At 34.5% G+C, this 26,127-nt stretch overlaps 1 protein-coding gene across 1 annotated transcript in view; it reads left to right on the plus strand.

Annotated features, from left to right (window-relative positions):
* Positions 1-2,291: 2,291 nt before the first annotated feature.
* LOC111511375 (uncharacterized) overlaps positions 2,292-26,127 on the plus strand; it is a 113,885-nt gene continuing 90,049 nt past the window's right edge. Inside the window, exon 1 of the mRNA XM_074174052.1 lies at positions 2,292-2,494. Within this exon, the coding sequence (XP_074030153.1) occupies positions 2,460-2,494 (35 nt within the window). The 5' untranslated portion in view covers positions 2,292-2,459. The remainder of the gene's footprint in view (positions 2,495-26,127) is intronic.

Consider the following 26,127-nt stretch of genomic DNA (forward strand, 5'->3'; position numbering starts at 1 on the left):
GTAAGGTTTTCACTATAAAACACGATTTATTAAAACGGTGACACGTTTTTAGCTATGCAATAGTTTCCTCAAGCACTACTGCTAGAGGAAGTTGTATTAGTAGGTGTATAGTCAATACGAAGTCAATCTGAACAGCTAAATAAAAGACTAATGTACTGGGTCTGATAAATTTACTAGGTAAAACAAAATAAAACCTCTTACATTTGGGTGGCATACGCCGCACATGCCATACAAAGAATCTGCTGACGTTCGGTAACTATTCAGTTTTAATGCCACTCAAATTGATTTCATATATACTACACCTATTTTACAATATGGATTTTAATCAAGTATCAGCCAGCTCAATTCAATACTTATATAAGTAGTGGTACTTATTTTATATAATCTCATTTACGAGGGTAAATCAAAAACTGCTTTCGAACTGCATCAGACAAGAAATATACTACATTACCTATGTTGTTTTGTAACTATGAATATAATACAATATGTTGAAAATCGCACGTTAAAAAGTAAGATATCGTTAATCCTTAGCTCTCCCAAATTTCGACTTTCAAGAGTGGTACTTAGAAGGAAGGAAAAAAGATGTATTCAAAAAAAGCACACTTCAATGTGTGATTCCCACTCGACAGTTTACAAAACCGTGGCACGTGTTTCGCTATACAGAAGCATCTTCAGGCGTCAACAATATTGTATTATTGCCTGTGATTGTGGTACCCCAGTTGTAACTACGTACTGGGCCGATTTGAAAGATTCATATTCGACGAACTGTTTTCTATTAACTAGATATTATTCAACTAGAGTAAGCAGTTGGTTAGAGAGTCCCAATTTTGTCAATTTTCTGAGGAGAACATAATAGTCTATTTCTATTTGATCGAAGGCTCTTTAAAAGCCTGAATGAACAACTTCGACTTGTTTTTGTTTGTCCAGGTACGTACTGAGATATTGATTTAAACATGCAAAATTTGTCATATATGATCTTTGATGTACAGAAACCATGCTGAGTAGGAGAAATAACTTTTATGGGAGTACATAACATGCACACATATCTCGAAGAGTTTAGAAAAGTTATATGAAATTGAAATTGCCCTGTAGTTTGTGATATCGCTAGAGTCGCTCTTTTTAATATCGGACAAATTCGGACAAATGAGAATTTTTACGAAGTATATTCTCGTCCGAAACCAAGTATACACTTCTGAAATACTTGGCGAATCCATTGACAATATCCCCAGGCTTATCAAATACCTCATCATCAAGTTTCATTATACCCGGTATACGCGAATTACTTTTTTAACTGTGTATGAAAGACCAGAAAGTCGAGCTGTCAGATAAACTATTATTTTCAGCTAAATTTGTAAATTGACCATATGCTGTTTTTATTTTAGTTTTGACAGTTTTTCTCAGATTCGAGAATTGATTTTGATAAAGTGCTGTTTTGTATTTCTTATTGTTTTTGTATGCTAATTCCTTTTTCTTTATATGGCTGATAACATCGGCATCGAACCATGGGGGAAATTTACATGTTTTTATGTTCTCAGTGGAACTGTTTGAAAGAAGATGCTGCGTAATTTTTGATATAATAAATATGACGTCCATAATAGAAAAAAAGTTGATGATGATTGCCAGAAGACGAAACGTCGGATAGTAAATCTGAACATAAAAACGTGTTGCTGGAAAAAAGTATCAATGAAAACGTGTTTTTGGTTCAGAGCTGTGTTGTCAAATAACGCTAGTTAATTCCGGATATTTCCGAAAATGCTCGGAATTTTTCAAGTTTGAAAACAATATTTTGTCAAGTATAAAAAACGCTACTTTGCTCCTATTTATGCTTCGACGTATCTCCTGTAGTTCAGGAGATCCTAATGGTTGAATTACCCTGTAGAATGTTTTCCACTATTTCTGGGCAAAATAAATGACGTAAAACAACTAGCAACAAAATAGTTCGATTCTGTTGATGATTTCATTCGCTTCATCACTAGGCATGAATGATCATCGTGAGTTATGATTAACGGATTAGTGCAGATCCAATTTATATCTCTTCAGAGCCTACATTTTCCCAACCTACTGCGTGATCATTTGCTATTCGCCATGATTAACTTCGAAATCCTTGAAAAATAGCATGGTCGACCGTCAATGAGGTTCTCCACTTTAAAGTTTTTCATTTCCAGCGCTTCCCCCTACCGCGCTACCCCGCTCCCTTCGGCGTCATTTTCGAACGCCGACCAATCGGACAACGGGAAGGGGAAGGCGTCTTCCCATTGGCCCGCCGAAGGACAACCAGTATACCGAGGTAAGAAGACGCAGTTGTCGGTACAGTCTGGTCCGCCGCGGTTATGTAGGATAGCAGGAAAATTTCTAGTGCAGGATTTCAGTGTGAGTGTGTGGAATCGCGGTCGATTTTCATTTTGGTTGTATGATTTTCATGACGTTACTTTGAGTTTTGTTTTTGTTGGCTTTGTGATATGGAACGGAGAGGTTTCGGTTTTTTTACCAAAAGGTCAGTTTTTATTTTATTTTAAACCTTACCATTTTTATCTCTTGAGTGTGTTGCCCAGAAGAGGATTTTACTGCCGAATGAAACCGGTACGTCATTTTTATTATCTTGCTGGCTTTTTGTTTCAAAATGGCGATTAAGCTGGCTTGCTTTTGGTGTTCTGTCTTTGTCTGACTCGTACGGCACGGCGGGTTGGCCAGAAAAGGTTCGAGCCAGGTGCACTTTACAGAGGGGATTCATATTTTCAGTACAAGTAAAAGTACCTACTACAGGATTTTTTTTTTCGGTTCTCCTGACACTTCATACGTATAATATAATTAGACAAATAGATTAATACACCCTACCAACCAATACATATTCTATAATAATAATAATAGTGAGAAATAGAATACATTTTAAAAATAACTCCATAATATGAATAGATATTTTAGCAGAATTTTCAAATCCGTAAATTTTTCAGTTTCCATGGAAACTATGAATTAATTTTATATTTCTCATTGAAATTAGTTATAAACAATGGAAAATGAATGGAACTTCAAGTAGGATACCAACTAGAGAGATTATAGTTAAATAATATTTAGGGTCATGATAAATAATGACAGAGAAAGGTTCACTAACCTATCGCTTGAAAATCTTTTACCTGACGCTTTTACTCGGGACTCTAACAAAATGAATTTTGCACAAAGCTCTTCCTAGACTTTCGAGGCCCTCTTAGGTAGGTAACAGAATTACACTGTACTATCGGAATTTAAATAGAAGAAAGGACTGTCACAGAGTTGGAGTGAAATTTTTTTAATAATTTTTGGCGACCGAATATATACATATACTTATAGATGGGGGTGTTTTTCAGGGATTCAGCATGTTAAGAAAGTAACTAATACTTTTTTTAGCTGCCAGAGTTTTTGCTAATGTTTATTAGCTTTATCGAGGACTGTCTTATAAAAAAGGGCATATTGAGGGATAAAACAGTCAACACTCATTGATACAGTTTACTGTATAATTTTCACTATAAATGGTTTTACAAAAACCGCGACACGTGTTTTTCTATACAGTAGCATTGTATAGCGAAACACGTGTCGCGGTTTTTGTATAGAATAGAATATCCTTTATTCGCCATAAAATATACAATATTATAAGGTTTTGTCAAATACCATATACCATAAAAAATATCGTAAAAGTACCATAAAACACTAAATAAACAAATAAGCAAAGGAGATGTGAACAATTTCAATATAAATATCAGACAATTATACAATAAACTCTATTAATGAGTTTCAATATGGATTTTCATCAAGTATCCGCCAGTTTTATTCAATTATTCCTATGTCACATACTCACCTATATGTTAATCGAGGATATTTTTTTTTACTTGAAAATCCAAATTCGAATTGAACGATGTTTAGGTGGTTTAGAGAGTTTGATCTACTAGCAAGTTAGTATGTGTCTAAGAAATAGTAAAAGTGATATTGCTGGAATGATATTCAATAGGAAGATTAAACAGTTTGATCTTCCTCTTGAAGATGATCACTTGGTGACCGAAACACGTGTCGAGGTGTTAAAATAACGTTGTTGGGATAAACCTCCAGTAATATTCATTACTACACCAAAGGTTCCGCACAGTGCATAACGGTAATTTTGTCTGTGAACATTTCCGTTTAAAAAAATGTACATTAGTCACTAAAACAAATATTCTGGAGATAGGTAGGATGCCTTGCAATGGTTAACGTCATGATTTTGCAGAAATCTGTTCTTCGATCAGGGTCATCATCAGTTAATTGGTGTATCATTTTAATTTTGTATGTGTGATACCTATTTCTCTTCAAAATTCTCCACACAGTAGAAGGAGACTACACAAAAATCCGCGACGGAATAAGTTCCCTTAAATATTTTCTACAGATAGGACGATTCGGAAAACGTTCATTGAAAACCAATTCGGTCTCGTGAAAGTTATGCGTCGCGCCGTAAATAAAAATCGCTTCAATTTCTTCTTCCAATGGACGAAAATTGATCATTTTAGGGATTATTGACGTGGTACCTTTCTATTAGTAAAACCGAAAACTAAATGAGAATATTCTTACTGAAAATGATGTTCATTGTCGTACTGACATTTTTTGTCGTTTTTATAAACGAAAAATAACTTAACAAACCTTATCGGGTTGCCATATGACAGATAAAAAGGAATAGTTCTAGAAATGTCGATATTAATGTGTTTGTCTTCAGGAAATTATTAAATGTTCCACCATTTTGTAGTACTTACGTGAAGATATTGACTTCATATTCTAGGGTTATGAAGTATTCATCAGGAGCTTCAAAATGATGTATCACAAGACCCCCATTTCCATTTAATTTTTTCCCAGATAGCGCCCACTCGCCATCTTGAAAGTTCCACTTCTGTCAATTCCACTTCAAAATAAAGTATTCATGCATTAATTTCATTATCCCAAATTTCAATTTTTTGAGTTGATCCCTTCAAAAAATAAAAGGGGGGGCATTAAAGAAATGCACTGTATATTCTATTGAATGGCCTAAGTTGCCCAAGAATGAAAATTGAGGTGGAAAGAATATTTTTGCCGGGGTCGCGCAAATCTCGCGTGAAAAAATTAAATTTTTTGTTAATTTTCTTAGATTGTGGTTTTTTCAACCAAAAACTAATAAGTACATCTACCTGTAGTAGAGACAAATTTATTTCATCATCAAAGACGAATATCTATAGACGAAATTAGGTATAGTTACGATTTCCGAAAACCATCACTTTGAATAAATAAAGGAAGATGGGAAGCTCATTCTGAATTATGCATTCTCGAGAATTCAAGACGTAATTCGGTATGCTAATTGTAGTCAAAAATTGATTACCTCCTATATATAGTAAAATTCATAAAAAATCAATAGGTTCCGTTAATAAATATTTTTGGAACACCAAAATGAACCTTCTCCCCCACAACTAATAAAAATGTCCCCGCTCGTCCCATATGCTCCCATACAGGCATTCAAAAATTCAAAATGGCAACTAGCATACCCTCTCCCTCCGTACCCCATCAATAATAATGGTCCCCAGTCGAACTCGTACCCTTACCCACCCCAAGTTTTCGCTTGTACGGAGGGATGGGGGATGCAGGGACCGCGAATATACAATTACACAATATATTAATCGGAAGTATACGGTCTAAAGGGCACGGGTGCTTATATATAGGGGTGGGTTGAATGGCGGACCCTGAAAACAGGCTATAATTCAAGAATGATGATTAGGACGCGGAACCGAAAAAGGCGAAAGCTATGGGAAAGTGTTTTTTCATCATCGAAACCATCGCCAGCTTAATTATTGATATAATAGTTCTGTGGACTACAAATTGAAAAAAAACACGCTGGAAATCCTTGACGCTTATTTATGATCCTAGTTTTTTACAACGAATTCTTTTGATATTCTTTCTTTTGTGGCTGGCGTCATATTTGAGGTCAGAAAAATTATTGTAAGAATTGACAATCAGCGGCTAGTGTACCTCAAGGATCGATTCTTGGCCCGCTAATTTTTCTACTATATTTCAATGATCTTCCCAAATATACGTCAGCACTAAACAACTAATTCTATATGCTGATGATACCACTTTAGCAACGGAAGCAGAAACGTCTAAAGAGCTCATTGCAAAAATGAATATACTGGCGAAGAAATTTACCACGTGGTGGTATGCATTTTTTCATCAGAAATGAAATATCTGAGAATAGTAGAATCTCAGTAAATGATAGTGAAGTCCCTTTCGCGAAATTCGTCAAATTAACGCTGATTAACGGAAAAACAGATTTTTTTTAACAAATTCTATATGCAAAGAGTAATTATTATACATTTTCTCTCAATTCTGATTATCACGACTATCCAACTAGATCCTCGAAACTTAGGCCTCCTAAACATGGAACTAGTTTGTATTAGAGAAGCCCAATATACAAAGGAATTCAATTTCCAAATCATTTGCCTGCCTGTATAATATTGGATGTCAACGTCAATGTTTTCAAAAGAAAACTTGAAAACTTTCTATACAATGAATGTTACTATGACATATCAGAATTCATGAGCAAAAAGATAACGTGAGTTATGACACTCGGATGCCCTGGTTATTATTATAACCTTCAAAACTTCCAATATTTCATCTGATTTCATGTACCTATACATTATGTTTGTGACTGTTCCAATATCATGTAAATATGATCTGACTAAAATAAAAATTATTATTATCAAATCAAGCCCGTGTTAGGAATCACACATTAAAAGGTGAGACTCCGTTAGTCTTTAGCTCGCACATTGTCGTTCGGAGGGATGCGACAGCTGGTTAACGGATAAACAGATTTTAAACAAATTTTTAAACCTTGTACCTACATGTTTTCCGCAATATTATCAAAATATATCAGTTGGTCCAATTATATAATTGTATCGGCTTCATAGCTTCTATTTCGGAAATAAGTATACTTGTACACACAAAACTTTATTACCCTTTCAAATTATGATGTAAATAAGGTACCTGACAACTGTTCTGACTTAATTACAACCATCAGAATACAACTTTTATGTACCTAATCAAATCAAATCAAAATGTACTTTATTGTCGAAGATAAAATATTATTGTCAAAGGTGTTATTATTTCAAAGAATATAAGTTATACAAATTGAAAGTAATATTTGAACATTTGGTGATTTCAGCATTTTTGGGGTGAAAAATTAGTCAGAAAGTAATAATATATATGCTACATATTGAAATAAATAATAATAATAATGAATATTCTCATGCAACACATAAATGTAAGTATGAGAATACGAAAACTATAAAGCATACAAAAATAAAAGTGAAAGCATAGAAAATAACAGTAAGTATCAACTTCGTAAACATTTTCAACTATACAGTTCAGAGCTGAATGTAAACATCAAACAAAAAGTTAAAAAAGTCACATAGTTTAAATACCAGTAGGTACTGAAACACAATAATTAAAATTGATTGTTTACTTTATAATTTAAATTTTTGTCTGAATTTTTGTCTGACTGCTACTAGTAATATTATGCTTATTCATAAACATCATAATTCTTTGTTTAACAAGTTTTTTTATGATTTTAGCAGGGGTAGGTAGCATAGAAATATGCCTAAAGTTGGCAGGATTGTTAGTGTCGCCTCCTTTGTGCAAAGGAATAACAATTGCTGTTTTTAAACATACCTAGGTATGTAATATGTTTATTCTCAACAGTTTTAGGTAATACACCTACGAAAGGAGTAGGTATTAAGAAAAATCCGGAGTTTCTGAGATACAGGGCGTTGAAGTTTAAAACAAAAAACCGGTATTTATGAAATATTAAATGAAATTGAAGCCACTTTGCATATCATGAACACCTGCTTTTTGGAGACCAGCTGACAGTGATAGTGTTTTCATATCAGTGAAAGTCAGAGTTGTCAATTAACAGTGATTCCATCATGAATAATTTTACTAGCTCTAAAATGGCTGATGCACTTTATTTATGGATTAACGGGGTAATTCCATGTGCTGCATGCAAGATTATATGAACGTGGGAGTTTTAATAAAAATACAGCTGGTGGAAGACCAGAAACTGTAACAACGCCTGAACTAGAAGAAGCTATACTTGATGCGATAGAAGAAGATCCTTCAAATCGTATCAGGAAGATTGAACTGCAGCTGGAAGTCAACCTAAATACCGTCTTGACAGTTCTAAACAAAAACCTCCTATACACATGTCACATACAGTGGGTCCAAGCTTTACTGCCTCGGGATTTTCACCCAAGATTAATGATTTGTAGGGGGTTGCGTAGGAATGATTTGTGACTATCTAATTAGCCCATTTTTTCAACCAGCAAGATTAACAGGTGAATCCTACACGGACTTCTTGTGAGATCATTAACCCATTTGTTAGAAGGAGTGCCGGTACTTGTGAGAGGCAACATGTAGTTCATGAACGACGGAGCTCCAGCTCATTTTCCTGTTCTTGTTCGTCAGCATCTCGACATCAACTATCCTAATCGCTGGACTGGACGTGCAGGACCTCTAAATTGGCCAGCTTGAAGTCCTGATATGAATTCTCTAGATTTTTATTTGGAGGGTCGCCTGAAGGCTCTTGTTTATAAAACTTCTGTACTAGATGTGATGTGACTTTTGAGAATTTGAATAATTGACAATTGCAATGTCATAAGTAATACTCCAGGTATTTTTAAACGTGTCAATGACAGGCGTGTATTTTATCAGAAGACATTTTGGTCATTTACTTTAAGGTCGAAATTGTTTATTATTTACTTTTGGTTTTTATTTTGTTTTTCATAAATAGTTTTTTTAAGTGATTTTTTTTCTTGAAACGAAGCTAAGCATGAAGAAAACAGAAGCGACGAAAAAGTTGTATTTTTAGTTGCTTAATCTAAAAAAAAACTACAAAGAAAGTCAGTGGCGTTCTTTTTTTTCCTCAATATTGTTGACCTAATAATTTAAATCTAGTTAGGACTAAATAATCGCCTTATTACTTCAAAAAACTGAAGCAAATTTGGATCAAATCAGTGTAAAGATATTTAGGACATTTTATAAATACCGTTTTTTTTTTCAACTTCAACGCCCTCTATCTCAGAAACGACGCGACTCTGGACATATATGTTCATAGAAACTGTTTTTCTTAAAACGACCTAACGAATCACCCTCTGAAGTTTCGTATCGTAGCTAGAGAACACCCTGTATAAAAGGAAAACGATCATAAGATCGAGTTTTTGAAGTTTCTCACACAATATAAACTGAAATGCTAGAGCTTAGAATCAACTCATGTGCTTTTGTTGAGAAAACTGATGAATTACGTATCACAGACTAAATACCACATTCTATTTCAAGCCGTTTATCATAGTTCACGCATTCATCAATAACTTCTATTCATAATCGTATTATATACATTGGAAAACATTTTTTTAAACTGATCCTTGAAAATTATAGGCATACAAACTAGTTCAAACTATCTCAAAACCCAAATCCTACTTCTCTGTCTCAACAGGTCAGTTCGCACACATTATGTGAAAATCAACATAATGCTAAGTACACAAATGTGTTGGAAGTTATGTTTTTAGTTACTTAGATAGACTTAGGAAATGACGAGGCATTGCATTTCTTTCCAAGGTACCTTTATTCTGCTTCTTGTAAAAGATGGATTCGTTTCCGTCGGATAAAAGAAAGCTCCAAATCCACAGTTCCATAGAACAATTATTTTAAAAATTATGTCAAATCAGTGGTGTCCAAATTTATTGTTCCTGAATATGTCTGTAACAAACATTTTTCAAAGAAGCGTTAAATCACGCTGAAAATGAAGATAAACAGAACAATGTATACGTTTTTGTATGCATGAATCACTGGAATGTTCTCGAAATTCCATGGCGATATGAACGTTGAATAACCTGGGTGAACAACTGAATTTGCAATAGTTTCATCTTTCATTTTTTCAATGATAAATTTGGATGCGAAATACTGGTTTTATGAACAAAAATTTCGTAATTTTGTTTATGGAAGAATCGGGTTTTTATGCCCTTTTCTGGTTTCGGTACATCGAACAAAAAGTGGTTGTCGTTTTCCGTTTCCAAAACCTCAATCTTCTTCGAACTTACACTTCTTGAGAACTTACACTCCCTTCATTATTTGTTATTACTGTATATATTTTATTGAAGTCGCACTTAAAATGATTTGGAAAAATATCAGCAAATTGCGACTTTAAAATTGAAATTTAATGAAATTCCAAGCAGGTAAGTCGGATGTAACAAAAATTCATACTTCAAACTAGAAAAAATTTTATTAAATATGGAAATATGATTTTCTTCAAACTCCGAATTGAAACTCGCCAGTTTTATAAATTCCGACTTTGAACTTGGAATTTTTAAAATTCTGACTCTAAACTTGTAATTCTACCAAATTATGACTTTCAACTCGTAATTTCAATAAATTTGTAAGTTAAAATTAAAATTTTCATTGAATTCTGTCTATAAATTCACGATTTCATCAAACTCCTACTTGAAACTCGCCAGTTTTATTGAATTCAGACTTTGAACTTGGAATTTTTAAAATTCTGACTCTAGACTTGTAATTCTACCAAATTGTGACTTTAAACTCATAATTTCAATAAATTTGGAAGTTAAAATTAAAATGTCATTGAATTTTGACTTTGAATTCGCGATTTCATCAAACTCTTACTTGAAACTCGCCAGTTTTATTAAATTTCGACTTTAAATTTGGAATTTCATCAAATTCCGGCTCTAAACTCGATTAAATTTGGAAGTTAAAATTGAATTTTTTTTAAATTCTGACTTAAAAATCATGATTTTATCAAACTCCGACTTGAAACTCGCCAGTTTATATCAGTTCCGGCTTTAAACTTGTAATTTAATCAAATTCAACTTTGAACTCGTAATTTGATTAAATTCAGAAATTGAAACGGAATTTTATTGAATTCTGACTTTAAATTCCTGATTCTATCAGTTTCATTAAATTCCGACTTTAAACTTGGAATTTCACCAAATTTCGTCGTTTTAAACCCGTAATTTGATTAAATTTGGAAGTTAAAGCAAATTTTATTATATTTTGAGTTTATATTCGTGATTTTATCATTCAAACTTGTAATTTTATCAATTTTCGACTTTAAATTCGTAATCTGATCAAATTTGGAGGTTATACAATTGGAATTTTATTACATTCTGACTTGAAACTCATAATTTGATTGAATTTGAAATTTAACATCGAAATTTTAATACATTCTAGTTTTGAAGTCGTAATTTTACTAAACTCCGATTTGATACTCGCCAGTTTTATTAAATTACGACTTTAAACTTGGAATTTTATTAAATTCCGACTTTAAACATTGAAATTTATTCAATTCTCACTCCGAACTCCCATAAATTCATTAAATTTTGATTGAAAACTCGGAATTTAGTGAATTTCATTTTCAAAAAACGCCTTCCTAGAAAGTTAATGGTAAACATTTTGAGCATTTATAGAGATATATAAATGAATTAGTTTTGTATAATTTTTTTTCTGAAATTGTGATATTTATCGAATGTTTGTAGATTCTAAAACGGAATATAAAACTGTTAATTACCGAGGAACGGCTGAGCCGATTTTGAAAAATGGCAGATGTTTTGAAAAATAAACAAAAGAATAGAAGGACCTATCAAACGAGGTATTGAAATATTTCCTTTGAATATTTCTGGAGTTTTATCCTAATACTCATAATCCCGTTAAACTCAGTTTAATCTTTCTCTTGAGGATCATTTGGTGATTGAAACACGTGTCGAGGTATTAAAATTAACGGTTTGGTATTGGGATAAAATTTCAATAATATTTATTACTACATCACAGGTTCCAAATAGTGCATCACAAGATTTCCTTCCCAAAAAATTGATTGCTTTCTCTCCGGCGTCGAGTGATGCCACACTATTGTTTTTCAATTCACAAAGTACTGAAAACGACGCCTTTTTACGTAAAATTGATATATCTTGTTCCGAACGGGGAGAACTTTTCACCTCCGCCCTGTATATTGTCTGAGTGGATCAAAATAGCTCGGATTAAACACCTCAAACGCGAAGAAAGTTGCTTCAGAAGCTCAACAAATCCAAACCAACTCCTATCGCTTGCACTTCCAATCGACATTTTCAGCTCCCGTCGCATCCGCCAAAAATAAAAAACACAAACTACCCATTTACCGATCGCCAATAAACTCCGCTGTATTACGCTAAATCGCCGACAAAACAAACGAAAAACATTTCATAGACGATCGTCGTCGTAACAATCGTGTAATCTCGAAAATTACCTAACAGTTAATCAAGCCGATATCTCGAACCGTTCTGAGAGAGCGACAGACACACTTCACGATCATCGCGAGTAGCAGAGTAGCGCCGCTTTAAAGGGGATGGACGGGTAGGAGGAGAGAGCCGCTCGGTCGGAATTAAAGCGGATGGACGGTTCGAGCGGGCGAGCAGGCGGTGGGTAGCTTTAAGCGCGGCGTTGCCAAACGCTCAGATATTTATGAGAACTTGGGAGAAATTGGGTTCAGGACGTGTTTAGACATTTAAAGTATTCCTTATCTATATCAAAAGAATATTTGTATGCATTTGTCTTGAATTGAAAAGAAACTCGTGTGCACACAATTCATATAGTTTTGTTTGTGATGTAATAACCAAACTTAGTTTTGCCTTATATGAATTGATACACGTTAAGTTCATTACAAAAACTAGTATATTATTTCCTTCTTACAACTATTTGTGGTTGACTTTCACATGAATTTTTGAAACTCCTCAATCAATCATAAAATACGTTATGTGGGTCTGAGCAAGGCTATAATAGTTACTATTTTTTTAAGTCTTAGGTCTATAATACTTTACCTCGAATGAGAGTCAATCATTAGACCATGACATTATTTTATTATTGACTATCATTATGAAGTTATAGGCATGAGATGATTTGACAGTAACTGAATTTTGAGACACCATTTTTTTGCAATATTTTGTATATTTTCTTGCAATAAAAACTAGTTCTTTCCGTACAATCGTTCAGCAAGTGAGTTTGAACATGAAATGAAATGTATTCTCACGTAACATTTTTTTAAGGAATACAGGTTTGACAGAGATTGGTAGTTTGAATAATTTGATGGGCATTATGAGCCGTTTGCTGCTTTCATAAATTTATGGCGGGGAACAATGAAATTATAGTTAGATCTTAAGGTATATCTTATCTTAAGGAAGATTAAAGCTTTCTCTTTGAAGATGATCACTTGGTGATCGAAACACGTGTCGAGGTGTTAAATATTACGATTTGATATTGGGAAAAAATTCCAGTAATATTAAAGATTAAAGCTTCCTCTTTGAAGATGATCACTTGATGATCGAAACACGTGTCGAGGTGTTAAAAATAACGATTTGGTGTTGGGAAAAAACTCCAATAATATTGATAGACCTGTTGTCGCTTCAGATCCCTTTTTGATCTTCCCCCTTCGTAAAATTTTCAATTTACTTCGCACTGTTCGTTTTCGTGGAGTATTGCTGCTTAATTTCAACTCAGTACGCTCTTGCTTAAATAGCATGATTTTAAAGTATACCGAGTTAGGTAGGTACGTTTTGTAACTAACTACCTACCTCATTATGTTTGCTCAGTGCTCACAGACTAATGGAGACAACTAAGCCCGAGAATGACGTAGAGACAACCAAGTCGACGCATGCGTCTACGAAAAAGGGACACAAAATGGCCGTCTTTGTCGCTTCTCTGTGGTAGGTATTCTCGGCTCTAGCATCACCTCTACACACATCGGAAAAGTCTAGGGATATTTTTGAAAATGGCAATAGTTTTTTTTAGATCGCTTAAGAGAAAAAAAAAAGTTGACGGGTGATTATTAAACGAATGTAACTTACAACAAAATTTATTAAATGATCAAAAATACTGAGTGCGCATATAAGCAAAACTAAAAAAAATATGGCTCTTCTTTGGCACCTCGAAAAAAAATCATAATACAAAAAAAATTGGAATCAGTACAAAGTATGGCCTCCACGCTGGTTTATTATGGCCCTACATCTATCGTGCATCGACAAAATGAGATTGTCAATGTCTTGTTGAGGTAAATTTGCCCATTCAGCGTTTAAAAGCTCTCTCAATTGAAACGTTGTTTGAATGTTCCCCATATGCGGAGTAATTCTTCGTTGAAGCATGTCCCACACATGCTCGATGGGATTCAGGTCCGGTGATTGTGCTGGCCATGGCAATACATCAACTCCTTCGTTGGTGAGCCAGTCAGTCACTAGACGCGCGACATGTGGACGAGCATTATCATGCATTAGGTGGAAGTTTTCACCAACAGCACCAGCAAACGGACGGACGATAGGTAGAAGAATGGTGTCGAGGTACTGTCGAGCTGTGAGGGAGCGTTTTGGAAAAACGAGTTCGGTTCTGCCGCCGATCATGATTCCGCCCCATAGCATTATTGTACCACCTCAGTATGTGTGGACTTCCTGGACGTGTCTCAAACGTTCATTATTTCCAGGTCGTCTCCACAGTCTTACTCGACGAGAATCTGGATGAAATCCAAATCTGGATTCGTCTGAGCAAGAACTGCATAGAATGTACAAACTCGACACTTTCAGATTATTCATTTTAGCCGAAAACCTACAGTTTGTAAAAAATTTGATAAAAGATTAGTTGCCGTTTTTGCAGGCTTTGTTCAACCCATTGAAATCTACATGGTGGTCGAGTGTACCAATTTAATCGAAATTAAACGAACTCATGCATTTATTTCTATGATATTTAGTATGGTATAAAAATATCCCTAGAGTTTTCCGATGTGTGTAATTTGAGTTCATCACTCATTGCATTGGCAGCTGCTTTCTTTATCTGCCCCACATGACCAAGCTTGCGAAACTGCTTCTCTATTTTGCTTATTGTTCCTTGAGATATGGGCGGAAATTTCTCATGAAATAGGCGAGTTACTTTCTGTTGTGTTCGGGTTTCATCTCCGTAACCAATCATTTGCAAAACTGTTATTTTATGCATTTCCGTTAATCTAAGCATTTGTCAGTCTTGAAGTTGACAAACTTTAAGTATGTCAAACTATAATTTAAATTTGACGTGTTTTGGAATTTTGTTAAAATGTTAACCGAAATAATGACTTTATTCTTTTGACTTTTTCACACACTGTTCTCACTATCTTTCTTTGAATTATCTATTAGTAAATCGTTCATTCTTGTACAGTTATCATAGTTGAGTGAAGATTGAATAAAAACATAATAATAGCTCTTAAATATATTTAATGGAACAAAATTACGGGGATTTACTCAATCTAAAACAATTATCGTAGTGATAATCAGTGAAATTCCAAAAAGTTGGACAGGAATTCATTTGGCTTGACGCAGTCTGGGTAAACGGCAACACCGCGCGATCCACTTTACTGCTGCCTCTAGCTCGCATGGTTTACGATTCAAACCATTCTATAAACTATGCAGTAAAAACGATGACTTTGCTCTGCGGGAGGGAGCAAAAATATTAATAATAAGCAGTAATTGCCAGCTGGGAGAGAAAGAGAAGCGAAGGACAGCATTGTGCAGAAAAAATGACAATTGGTCGCTTTTAATAGGCCAAATAACATTGATCATGAAGACGAGTAGGTCAGTGGTGCAAGTTTGCAACAAGATTTAGTTCACGAGTAGTTTTTAGGCATTCAGTGACACAGAAAAAAAAGTTTTTTGTCCTGAAGTTTATTTTACGATTTTTCGGTTAATTGTACACAAAAACGACAATAAAATGCTTTTTAACCCCACAAAGTTTGCTTTTGTAACCATAATACTCATTTTCGAGTTTTCATACGAGTTTTAATTAATTATAATACATTAGAAAATACCGCCACACAAAAGTGGGGTATTAACATTCACACAGTTCCATCAGATGGCATTTGAGTTATAAATAGCATTCAGGTATCTTGTACAAGTCTAGAAAAAGTTACTATGTCGTTGGGAAAGTGTGAATGTGATGTTGATGCATTTTGTTATATATATATGGTCAATTTTAAAAATTTGTGAATTTGTCTTGTTCCGTATAAAGTATACGAAGCATATTTTAACTTGAATATAGAATAAAGGAAATAACTTTTGTCTAATTTCTACTTTTCTACTTTTTATTGAGATGGATGAGGTCCTATTTGAATAACAGGTCACAAATGGTGGCCATAAATGGATTTACGTCACTCCCCTTCACGGCATCCTCCGGAGTTCCTCAAGGCAGCCATTTGGGTCCTTTATTCTCCATTATATACATCAACGAAATCTCTAGTTGCTTCAAGTGTAAATTTTTACTATATGCCGATGACTTGAAAATCTATCACACAGTAAAGGATTCATATGACAGCGGAGAAATTCAGGAGGACTTGAAGCGGCTCAAAAAATTCTATGATGATAATGATTTGTTTCTCGATCCACAAAAATGCGTGTCAATCGCATTCTCCAGAAATGAAAATATATTCAGAAATAATTATTACTTTGAAAATCACGAACTGAAATCAGTTTCAGAAGTTATAGACTTGGGAATAATTATGGACTCGAAGTTGTCATTTAATTCACATATAGAAAAAAGGATAGAAGAACTGTTACGGATCTTATCATGATTTTCAAGTTGATGAAAAGATTAGTCCACTGTCCAGAGCTTTATTCCAAAATTGTGTTCAACGTTCAGGGTAGAACGTTGAGGCGTACAGAATTCTTTAAGTTAACTTGCACAAGGACAAATGCTGCTCAAAATTCACCACTTTATAGAATGTTTAAAACCTTTAACGAAATTTGCAATGATATTCAATATTTTGAAATGTCTTTAGACTGTTTCAAACGCAGGATGAAAAAACATTTCATTGATAAGTTGTGATCATTTCTGTAGTCTCTGTCACTCTCATAAGAATTATGTTATTCTTCGATTGTCCAATTTAATTTACAAAAAATTAAAATTTACATTCTTTTTTCTCAAAGCCCACTTGAACTACAATTATGAAGTGGGTTCTCTATTGTATTTGTAATCTGTTTGTAACCCCTATATTGGAAAATAAATAAATAAATAATTATTATTGTTTTAAAGTTCCAAGTATTTGTTTACTCATGAATATGTGTAATATGTTCACAACCGTGTGTTGAAAATGAAACTGTTTATTCTTATGACCTGCTACAAACATTGTGTATCGTAGTTAAATAAATCATCTATCTAGGTATATCTTTCTATCTATCTATCTATAAATGAAACAAAAAACTGCTATTAAACAAAATTTACAAAGCATGGAAGAGAGACCAGCTTTTTCCAAAAATTATTCTGTACATGCCGTTAATATTCTACCTGCCAGAATGTATTTGCATTATCTCTGAAGAGATAATACGAATACATAATTATACTTACAAAGAGTAATTTTATACGGTTGTCACTGTAACAGTCAGTTCATGAATCATCCATGGCCTTTTGTAAGTTGAGAAACACTTACTGGGAATAATTTTTCATTTGACCGCCCGAAATTTATTGTCAATAAATAATGAAAGGAAAGCTGATTTTTGTGTTCAATATTCAGTTATTCTGAAACAGATGAAATCAATTTAAAAGCATCGCACTGAAATATTTGAATCGAGTTTCTATTAACATAATAATAATACGAGTAAAAAAGTATTGGAAAAATTAAATTCATATTTTGAGTCGATTTAAATATTTACCATAATAACTGTTACATTTGCCATACCAGACTACCAGGTTACATTTACTATAATTGTGATTTCGAATATTCACTGAATTTTAGACAATTTCGCTGGGATAGGTATTTTTTTGGTACATTAATTACCAGAAGGAAGATGTTCATTTGGAGCAAATATGTTTTTTCCTATAAATGAGACATACCCTGGAGGCATTCTATTCCAAAGACACGAAGAGAACAAACTGTAATTACACGCTTGAGAATAGGTAATACCAAATTAACTAACATATTTATGCCCTCAGGAGAACAACAACCAATATGCTAACAATGTAGGCAGAGGCTAACAGTGAAACATATCTTGCTAAATTGTGTCCAATATGATGAAGCTAGACAACGATTTGAAATACCAAATTCTATGAAGGAATGTTTGAAAGATCATAATGAAAGACTGGATAGAATTATAAAATTTATGAAAGCTATTGGGCTATACTCAAAAATTTGAACAAGAAAACAAACAATAGTAGAGGGCCAATCAATGACCTCGTAGTCGACACCTTTAAACCACAAAAAAAAATTAATTACTTATATTATTCCACTTTCAATGAAAATATTCATTTGAATGTTTTTATACCCCTCAATTACCTATCTATGTGACTACCTGTCCCAGACACTGTAACAACCATACCCGGCCAGGGGTTAAAAGTCACACTTTTTCTTTTCCATAAGAATTGTTACATTACCTCTATGGATGATATTGGAGAAAAAAAGAATATTTTTTTCAAATGAGTATCGAAACACTATCTATTGATAAAAAAATATCATTGATAATAATAATAATAATATCGGCTTTATTATTTCATAACCAAAACAAAAAACACAACATAAATTATTACTTCACTTACAGTTGAAATAAAGGGCGAAGTTCATCATCCGCAATGAAATACATCACGGAAAATGTTTTTTCACTTAACCCTGAAAAAGAACAAATAAAAAGAAAAAGAAAAGATAAACAAAAATAAAAATGTGATTGTTATATCTTATGATATTCTAATATAAATACGAATAAACACCTTACATAAAGAGTTTAGTTCAACTATCCCTTACAAGATATCAATAATTTGATTTAATTTCAGTCTAACAAATAAGCTTTATATTTAGTTTTGAACTTTGTGATATTAAAATTTTTTGAGGATATTGGGGACACAATTATACTTTCGACAAATTTGTTACCTAAAAGACCGCTTGAACACCTCTGTTTTGAATTTTGGCATTGCAAACAAATTTTTATATCGAATATTCAGGTTATGGATATCCGTACGATATGTGATTTTCCTTTAAACATATGAAGGTTTTTTGTTACAATTATTTTATGAAAAAAAAACAGACAGCGTGAAATAACTTTCTCCATGTTCAGTCATCCAATTTCTTGGAGCTTATATGAGATCCAGTGTCGCCGACATATACCAAAACCTAAGGAACATATACCAAAACCTAAGAAACGAGTTTTAAACTTTATGAATCTTATTTTTGTATTGATCTGTTAAACATGGGCCATAAAGAACATCCACATAATTGAAAACTGAAAGCACCAAAGATTCACATAAGGACTTTTTCACGTAATAAGGCAGAATATGTCGGTTACCATAAATGATTTTCAGTGCAGAATAGGCACGTTGTAAGAGGTTATTTATAAATTTTTCAAACCTCAGATCTACATCCATTGCTTCACTAACAATATCTAGTGGCTTATTTCGAATGCAGGTATTCGCAGAGTTATTTACTATGGAACGATGAAATCTTGGACCAAAGATCATTACATTTGTTTTACTAGGGTTTATAAATAAACAGTTGTCCGTTGCCAATTCAACAACTGTATTTATATCTGCATTGATTATGTCACAAGCATTGTCTGCCATTTTCGGCGGAAAGCTGTGGTATACTTGAGTATCATCAGCATATAAATGCACCTGACAAGTGTAAGTTGGATGTATATATAGAGAACAATAAAGGGCCGAGTATGGATCCTTGAGGTACCCCCGATTTGAGATATAAGATATCTGAGTTGTATTCCTCTATACTAACCAGTTGCTGTCTATTTTTCAAATAGTCCGTCTATAATACAAGAGCGTTGGCTGAGAACCATTATAATCCAAAATGCTTAACAAAAGATTGTGATTAATAGTATCAAACGCCCAGCTCCAATCTAGTAGGAGTAACCCAGTACATTTGTTTTCATATATTGCTTTCATCATATACTCCGCAATATATAGAAGAGCGGTTGTAAAGCTATGTCCTTTCTGAAATCCCGATCAAACAGAAGGCAACAGAGAAAAGTTCAAAATATGTTGTTAAATTTGAAACTCTATGGCTCTCTCCAGGATTTTTGACAATACAGGCAGGATTGTTATACCCCTCAAATCTTCAAATTCCATGGGATTTTGTGTTTCAGGCAGAACCTTCCCAATGGGCAGACATTCTCAGTTAAACAGAAATTTATGATATGATGATATAGGGTACGATATGAGGGCAACACAGCTTTATCAGCTTAATACTCGAGCCATCGCATCCTTTAGCGTTTGTTTTTATTTTTCACAAATAGTTTTGTAAAGAAACGGATCATTAATTTCGTCAAAATCGAATTCAGAATTGTAATTTATAAAAAAGGACATTAAAAATGCAAAAGACAAAGAATGTGAATTCTAACCCCGGTCTCCCCTAATGATCGAATTCGGACTATTCCCATGAAACTCCATAAAACAACTGAACAGCTCGCATTATACAACCGCTAGATTCACCGGTATAGAAATAACCCGTCCTTATTAGATTACGTGCTGGATACCATCCGTTCATAATAAGACATTCCATTGCGAAAATCCTGCGATATAAAGTGTAATAATACTAACTTTCCTGCACTGCCGTTATGAAGCATCCTTCCCCGAATCTACCTCGCAGCGTTGCCACACTTTCTAAAGAAATTGGTGATGTTGTTTTTTATGTTTGAATCTTCTGAAATAATCCATTGACAATCAGATCGCTGCAAGATCATTCTAAGTGACCATGAAATGTGAGTTCACATGAATTGATAGATGTAGCCACTACGTGATAGGAAATAATAATGAAGAAAAGAGAAATTAATCTTTCTATGTTTTTTACCACTTTTATGTGTAACTTACAATGACATTTTCAAACGAATATAATACGACGAGTCAATAATAATAACACTATCATTTATATAAAAAAAACATTTTATGAAATGTCAAGTTCTGTCATAAAATTACATCTTATACGGATTCAAGACACATATATTGCTGACATTCAAAGTGAAGCAGTGATAAAAACTACTACTTCAGCTACTATTCCTGGTATATTACTAGTTGGTTTTAATCTTGTGATTTCAATGTTAGTAATTCCGAAGTTACCAAGGTTACCTGAAATTACTTCATTTCATTTATTTTACATTTTCTTTTCTACTATGTTACTATTTTTCACACAATTCTGAGGCGTTTTGTATTGCTGGTTGTCAGGTTTGTTGACTACTATCTACTGATGATGTAACAAAGACCATTGACTAGAAGACAGGTCATCGTAATTGAAGACATTTTGTAACAGTTTGAACAGGAGAAAAATGAACAAACCACAGAAAATGTGTTAAAAAAACTCAATAAGATAGTCCTGTCTATTGAATATATCTTAAACAATAATGTACCAACATGAGAAGATAGTCTTATCAGCATATTTGACGGCTCCAACCGATTTTTTAGCGAAACGAATGAAGATCAATAATAAAGAAAAGCAATACCTAAGAGAACCTACAGAAAAATTGTTTATGAATAAAAAATGGGGTGTATCTGTATCTGTAGAGTAGGGAGGGTGAGTGTAAGCCCACTCACTTAGGCCACATGTGACCCATTGTATATCCTCCCGAGGAGTTGTCCTCCTAGGTCATCGTCCATCCTGTCCTTTCCAGGAAGGTGGACAGGTCGCTGGGAGACATCTCCTTTATATCGGCAGGTGTAGGACAAGACTGGCCGAACACACACTCTCTTATTGACGATAACTCCGGGCAACTCGCACAAGACATGCCTGACAGTCTCATCTTCCTGTTCACACATCCTGCATAGAGATGTGTCCACTAGCCCCATATTATGTAGGTGTTTCCTTAGCTGACAGTGGCCAGTCAGAAATCCTACTGTAAGGCGTAGATTTTTCGTGGTCATCGCCAGATATTTCTTCGGCGCCAGCTTCCCAGGGTCGCCCAAGGTGATCCTGGCAAGATTTCATCCTTTGATTCCATCCCATCTCTTCAAGGATTGAGCATGGGTGTAACATTTGACTAGTTCCGCAATTGTCAAAGTCATCAGGCCGTGGGTGCCACTGGGTCCTAAAATTCTTAGTCCAGCCACTTCATTGGCTAAAGAGTCGGCAATGCGATTACCTTTACTCCTGTCGTGCCCTTTAACCCACCTCAGGATAATGTTATTATTTACCGAGGCTTTGGCTAAATCTTGGTGGCACTATAGTACTAGCCCTGAGGTAACACGAGGTCTGTTCAAGGCTAATAGTGCTTGTCTGCTATCAGTGCAGATTGTTATGTTTTTGCCAGAAATTCTTTTCTTGGTTATTTCTTTTGTGGCGATTGAGATACCAGCCAGTTCTGTTTGGACCACGCTGGTATTTCTTCCCATTCCCCACTTAATCTTTAGTGATCTGGAGTACACTCCACATCCTGAGCCTTCTTTGGTTTTTGAACCGTCTGTATAAATCCGTATTGCATTTGTAGCATCTGACTCTGTGTTCTGCTTAATTTGTATTTTGTAGGTTTCATTAAACACAAACCTGGGTTCAATTGCATCACTTGTTGCCTGCAGCAGGGGTTGCGCAGTAATCGCTTCCCTCCATAGGCCCAGCCTCAATTGACCCATTCCTACTTCGAGGTTTACACCAGCCGTGCGCAATCGTACCATGGCCATTAACACAACCTCCTTAACGTATAAATCCAGAGGAGTCAGACCCGTGATTAATTCCATTGCCGCGGTTGGTGTTCTCATGGCTCCTGTGATGTTTAAACAAGCCAGTCGCTGTATTTGATATAATTTTTGGATGGCCGTAGAACTTTCGGTCCCCATGCAATGGCATACGTTAACATAGGTCTTATAATTGCAGTGTAGATCCAAGTGACCACACGGGGTGAAAGACCCCATGCGCTTCCCACTGTCCTCCGACATTACTCATGAGCCACGTATGCTCTTTTTGCTCTACTCTGTAGATGAGAGTTCCATGTTAGCTTCTTGTCGAGGATAGTACCAAGGTGTTTCACCTCTTCAGAGAAGTTTAGTTTGCTTTTGAAGATTTCGGGAGGTTTTAAGGCCGTTAAACTTCTTTTCCTGTGAAAAGGACCATCTCGGTCTTCTCGGGATTAATCGACAGTGAGTGTTCCTTACACCATGTTTCTATTAATTTGAGCCCATCCTGCGCTCTATCGCACAGTGTGTTTACAAATTGCCGGTCTGCAAGATAACTATGTCATCTGCGTATACAATTGTGTAGAATCCATTTTTGTTAAGGTGATTAATTAGGGTATCCAAAAAAATGGGGTGTAATTCTGTGGAAGTATTCGTTTGAAAATTTCCTTTCAACTGACGTTACAAGGACATGTTGCCTGCCAAAACAGCCCGAAAAATTAACCAGGCATTGGGCAATGATAGTGTTAATGAACGCATTGTTCGGAGTTGGTTTGCCAAATTTCGTCCCAGAGATTTTAGTTTCGAAGAAGTGGTCGACCTACAGAAATCCAGGACAAGGATTTGACGACCCTGTGGTGGAAACTGACCTATAACAAACGGTGCGTGGGGTGACGAACTGGTCGCCAGATCTCATGTGGTTTTTGACGGTTTAAAACGTATTGGAAAGGTAAACAAGTTCGAGAGGAGCAACCCAGGGACTTCCCAAAAGCAGAAATTCACCAAAAAAGGCCATGATTACTGTATGGTGGCCTGCGGCTAGTGTGATTCACTATAACTTTCTGCAACCGGGCTAAACCATCACAGAATAGTTCTATGTTCTATTATGATAATAATAATAAATAAGCTTTATTGTCAGAATAATGAATCTTATCAACAAAGCGTGTGTGAATAAGACAAAAATGTATACATATACTAAGTATATACAATTTATAACATGTATAAACGCATATACATATGAAAATATGCTAAAAACGGATGTTTACCACAATAAAGAAAATGTCCACATGCGTAGAATGTGGTAATACGAAATAGAGTAAGTCATAGTGGAAGTTATCTTCACAGTCTTTATTTTTATATTATGTGCTCCACTGTCGAATAAAATATCAATCGATGTTCCCCTGTTTTTCTGTTCTACTTGGATGGTCTGAGTGCAGCTTTTTTTATTTTTGAAACGTATAGTTTTTGCTGTAATTCGTCTATGAGTTTTTGCATTTCAGTGATTGTCGTTTTGTATTCATTTGATGAAACATTGAAATCTGCTTCTAATTGCAAAGCTTCGATCATAAGGGTTTCCTTCACTTTCCTTACTTTCTCCATGTATATATTTATCTTTCATCAAATTATAAGGATAAGTCAATAACTGTTTGCTCCAGCTGTGTGATTTCCATTGTGGTGTTTTATTCCTCAGACTCTTCGAAGCATAAGATTTTATAAACTTCTAAAAACTTTACCTTACTTTCACAGTTTTTTTCAACACAACTTTCATGGTAAACAGAAGTACAATTTTTACACACACAAAACGTAAAACTGTGTTGAATTTGCAACACTTGTAAGAACAGAACTTGAAAAACTTGCCACACGCACAATTGCCATATAATCACCGTCCCGTAATTACACAATTATCGGCAACGCGGCAATCCCACCTCTCTCTTTCTCCCTCTTGCAATCTGACCCTCCTCATTTTCCTGTCGGTCGCACCCGGTGCACGCAACCGGCCGAGGGCGGTCGGTGAAACGGGGCGAGTGGGAGGAAACGAGAGGGTGCCGACTCGCCCCCACGAAAGCATTCGAAACCTACCAATCGCGTATTAACCAGAAATATGTGAATGGATGAAATAACATTCGAAAATGTAATATAATATAATATAATTAAATATAATAATAATAATAATAATCATCTTTATTTCAGAATATGTCAACAATACAATAAACATAAAATGACAACATATAATGAAATAACGTCACTGAGGGTTACAAGACACAATAATTTTGCGTAAATAGAAATATTAGATGCATAAATAAAGATAGTTTTTAAAATTATGATTAAAATACTCCGCAGCAATATAAGGTTCCAGATGTATGAGTACCTTTTTTATTTCTCTTTTGAATTTATTGATGCTGACCAATGCTTTTATTCTATCTGGTAATTTATTGAACAATCTAATGCACATGTATTGTGGGCTATTTTGAGTTACCGTGAATCTGTGAACAGGGTAGTTTGATATTTCTAGTTCTAGTTTCATATTTGTGAGGGATGTAATTTATAACAAACAAAGATTTATTTTAAAAAAAGAACATTAAACATTCATAAATATAAATTGCATAAATGGTCAATATATTGTTTGATCGGAAAATACTTCTGCATGATTCCCTATATGGCATATTTAAGATTATTCTTAACGTTCTCTTCTGAATGATAAACACTTTTTCCGTATCAGAACTGCTTCCCCAAAACTTGATGCCATATTTAGCAGCTGTTTCAAAGTTTGCATGATACATAATTTTCATTGAACTGAAATTTAGAAATCTATTGAGAGTTCTCATGGCAAACACGACTGAATTTAGTTTCATGCATAATTTTGTTATTTGCTCAGACCAGCCCAAGTATTCATTAATGTAAACACCTAAGAATTTAGTACAAGGAACTATATATCTCTTTCTATTTTTCATATTTATGCTTGATGGACGTTCTATCTGTAGCTGTCTTGGACGAAACAGGATCGTATTAGTTTTTGATTCATTAAGAATCAATTTATTACTTTCAAACCATTGTTTGGTACCGCCAAATAGATTACTTGCATTTTGCATAAGATCAGGAAAATGATCACCCCCGCATAAAAGGTTTGTGTCATCAGCATAATTTGTAATAAACTGATCTTCTTCAATACTGGTTGCACATAGATCGTTCATGAAAATTATATAAAATATTGGACCGATAATACTACCCTGTGGTATTCCGATATTTAATGATGATATTTCAGATTTATACATTTTTCCTTAATTCTTAATGCTCTTTCTTTGAGTTCGTTCAGTGAGATAAGATTTACCCCATTTCAGAGTATTCCCTCTAACAGCATATCTCTCTAGTTTAACCATCAACAGGTTTCTATCCAAACAATCATAAGCCTTGGAAAGGTCCAAAAACATACCCATGAAATATAATATATTTTGAGTGAACTGAAAAATGGCCGACATTGTTGAC

Source organism: Leptinotarsa decemlineata, unplaced genomic scaffold (genome assembly GCF_025532065.1).
Source record: "Leptinotarsa decemlineata unplaced genomic scaffold, Ldec_3_MD MMD2_tig00000505_RagTag_RagTag, whole genome shotgun sequence".
Lineage (NCBI taxonomy): Eukaryota > Metazoa > Arthropoda > Insecta > Coleoptera > Chrysomelidae > Leptinotarsa > Leptinotarsa decemlineata.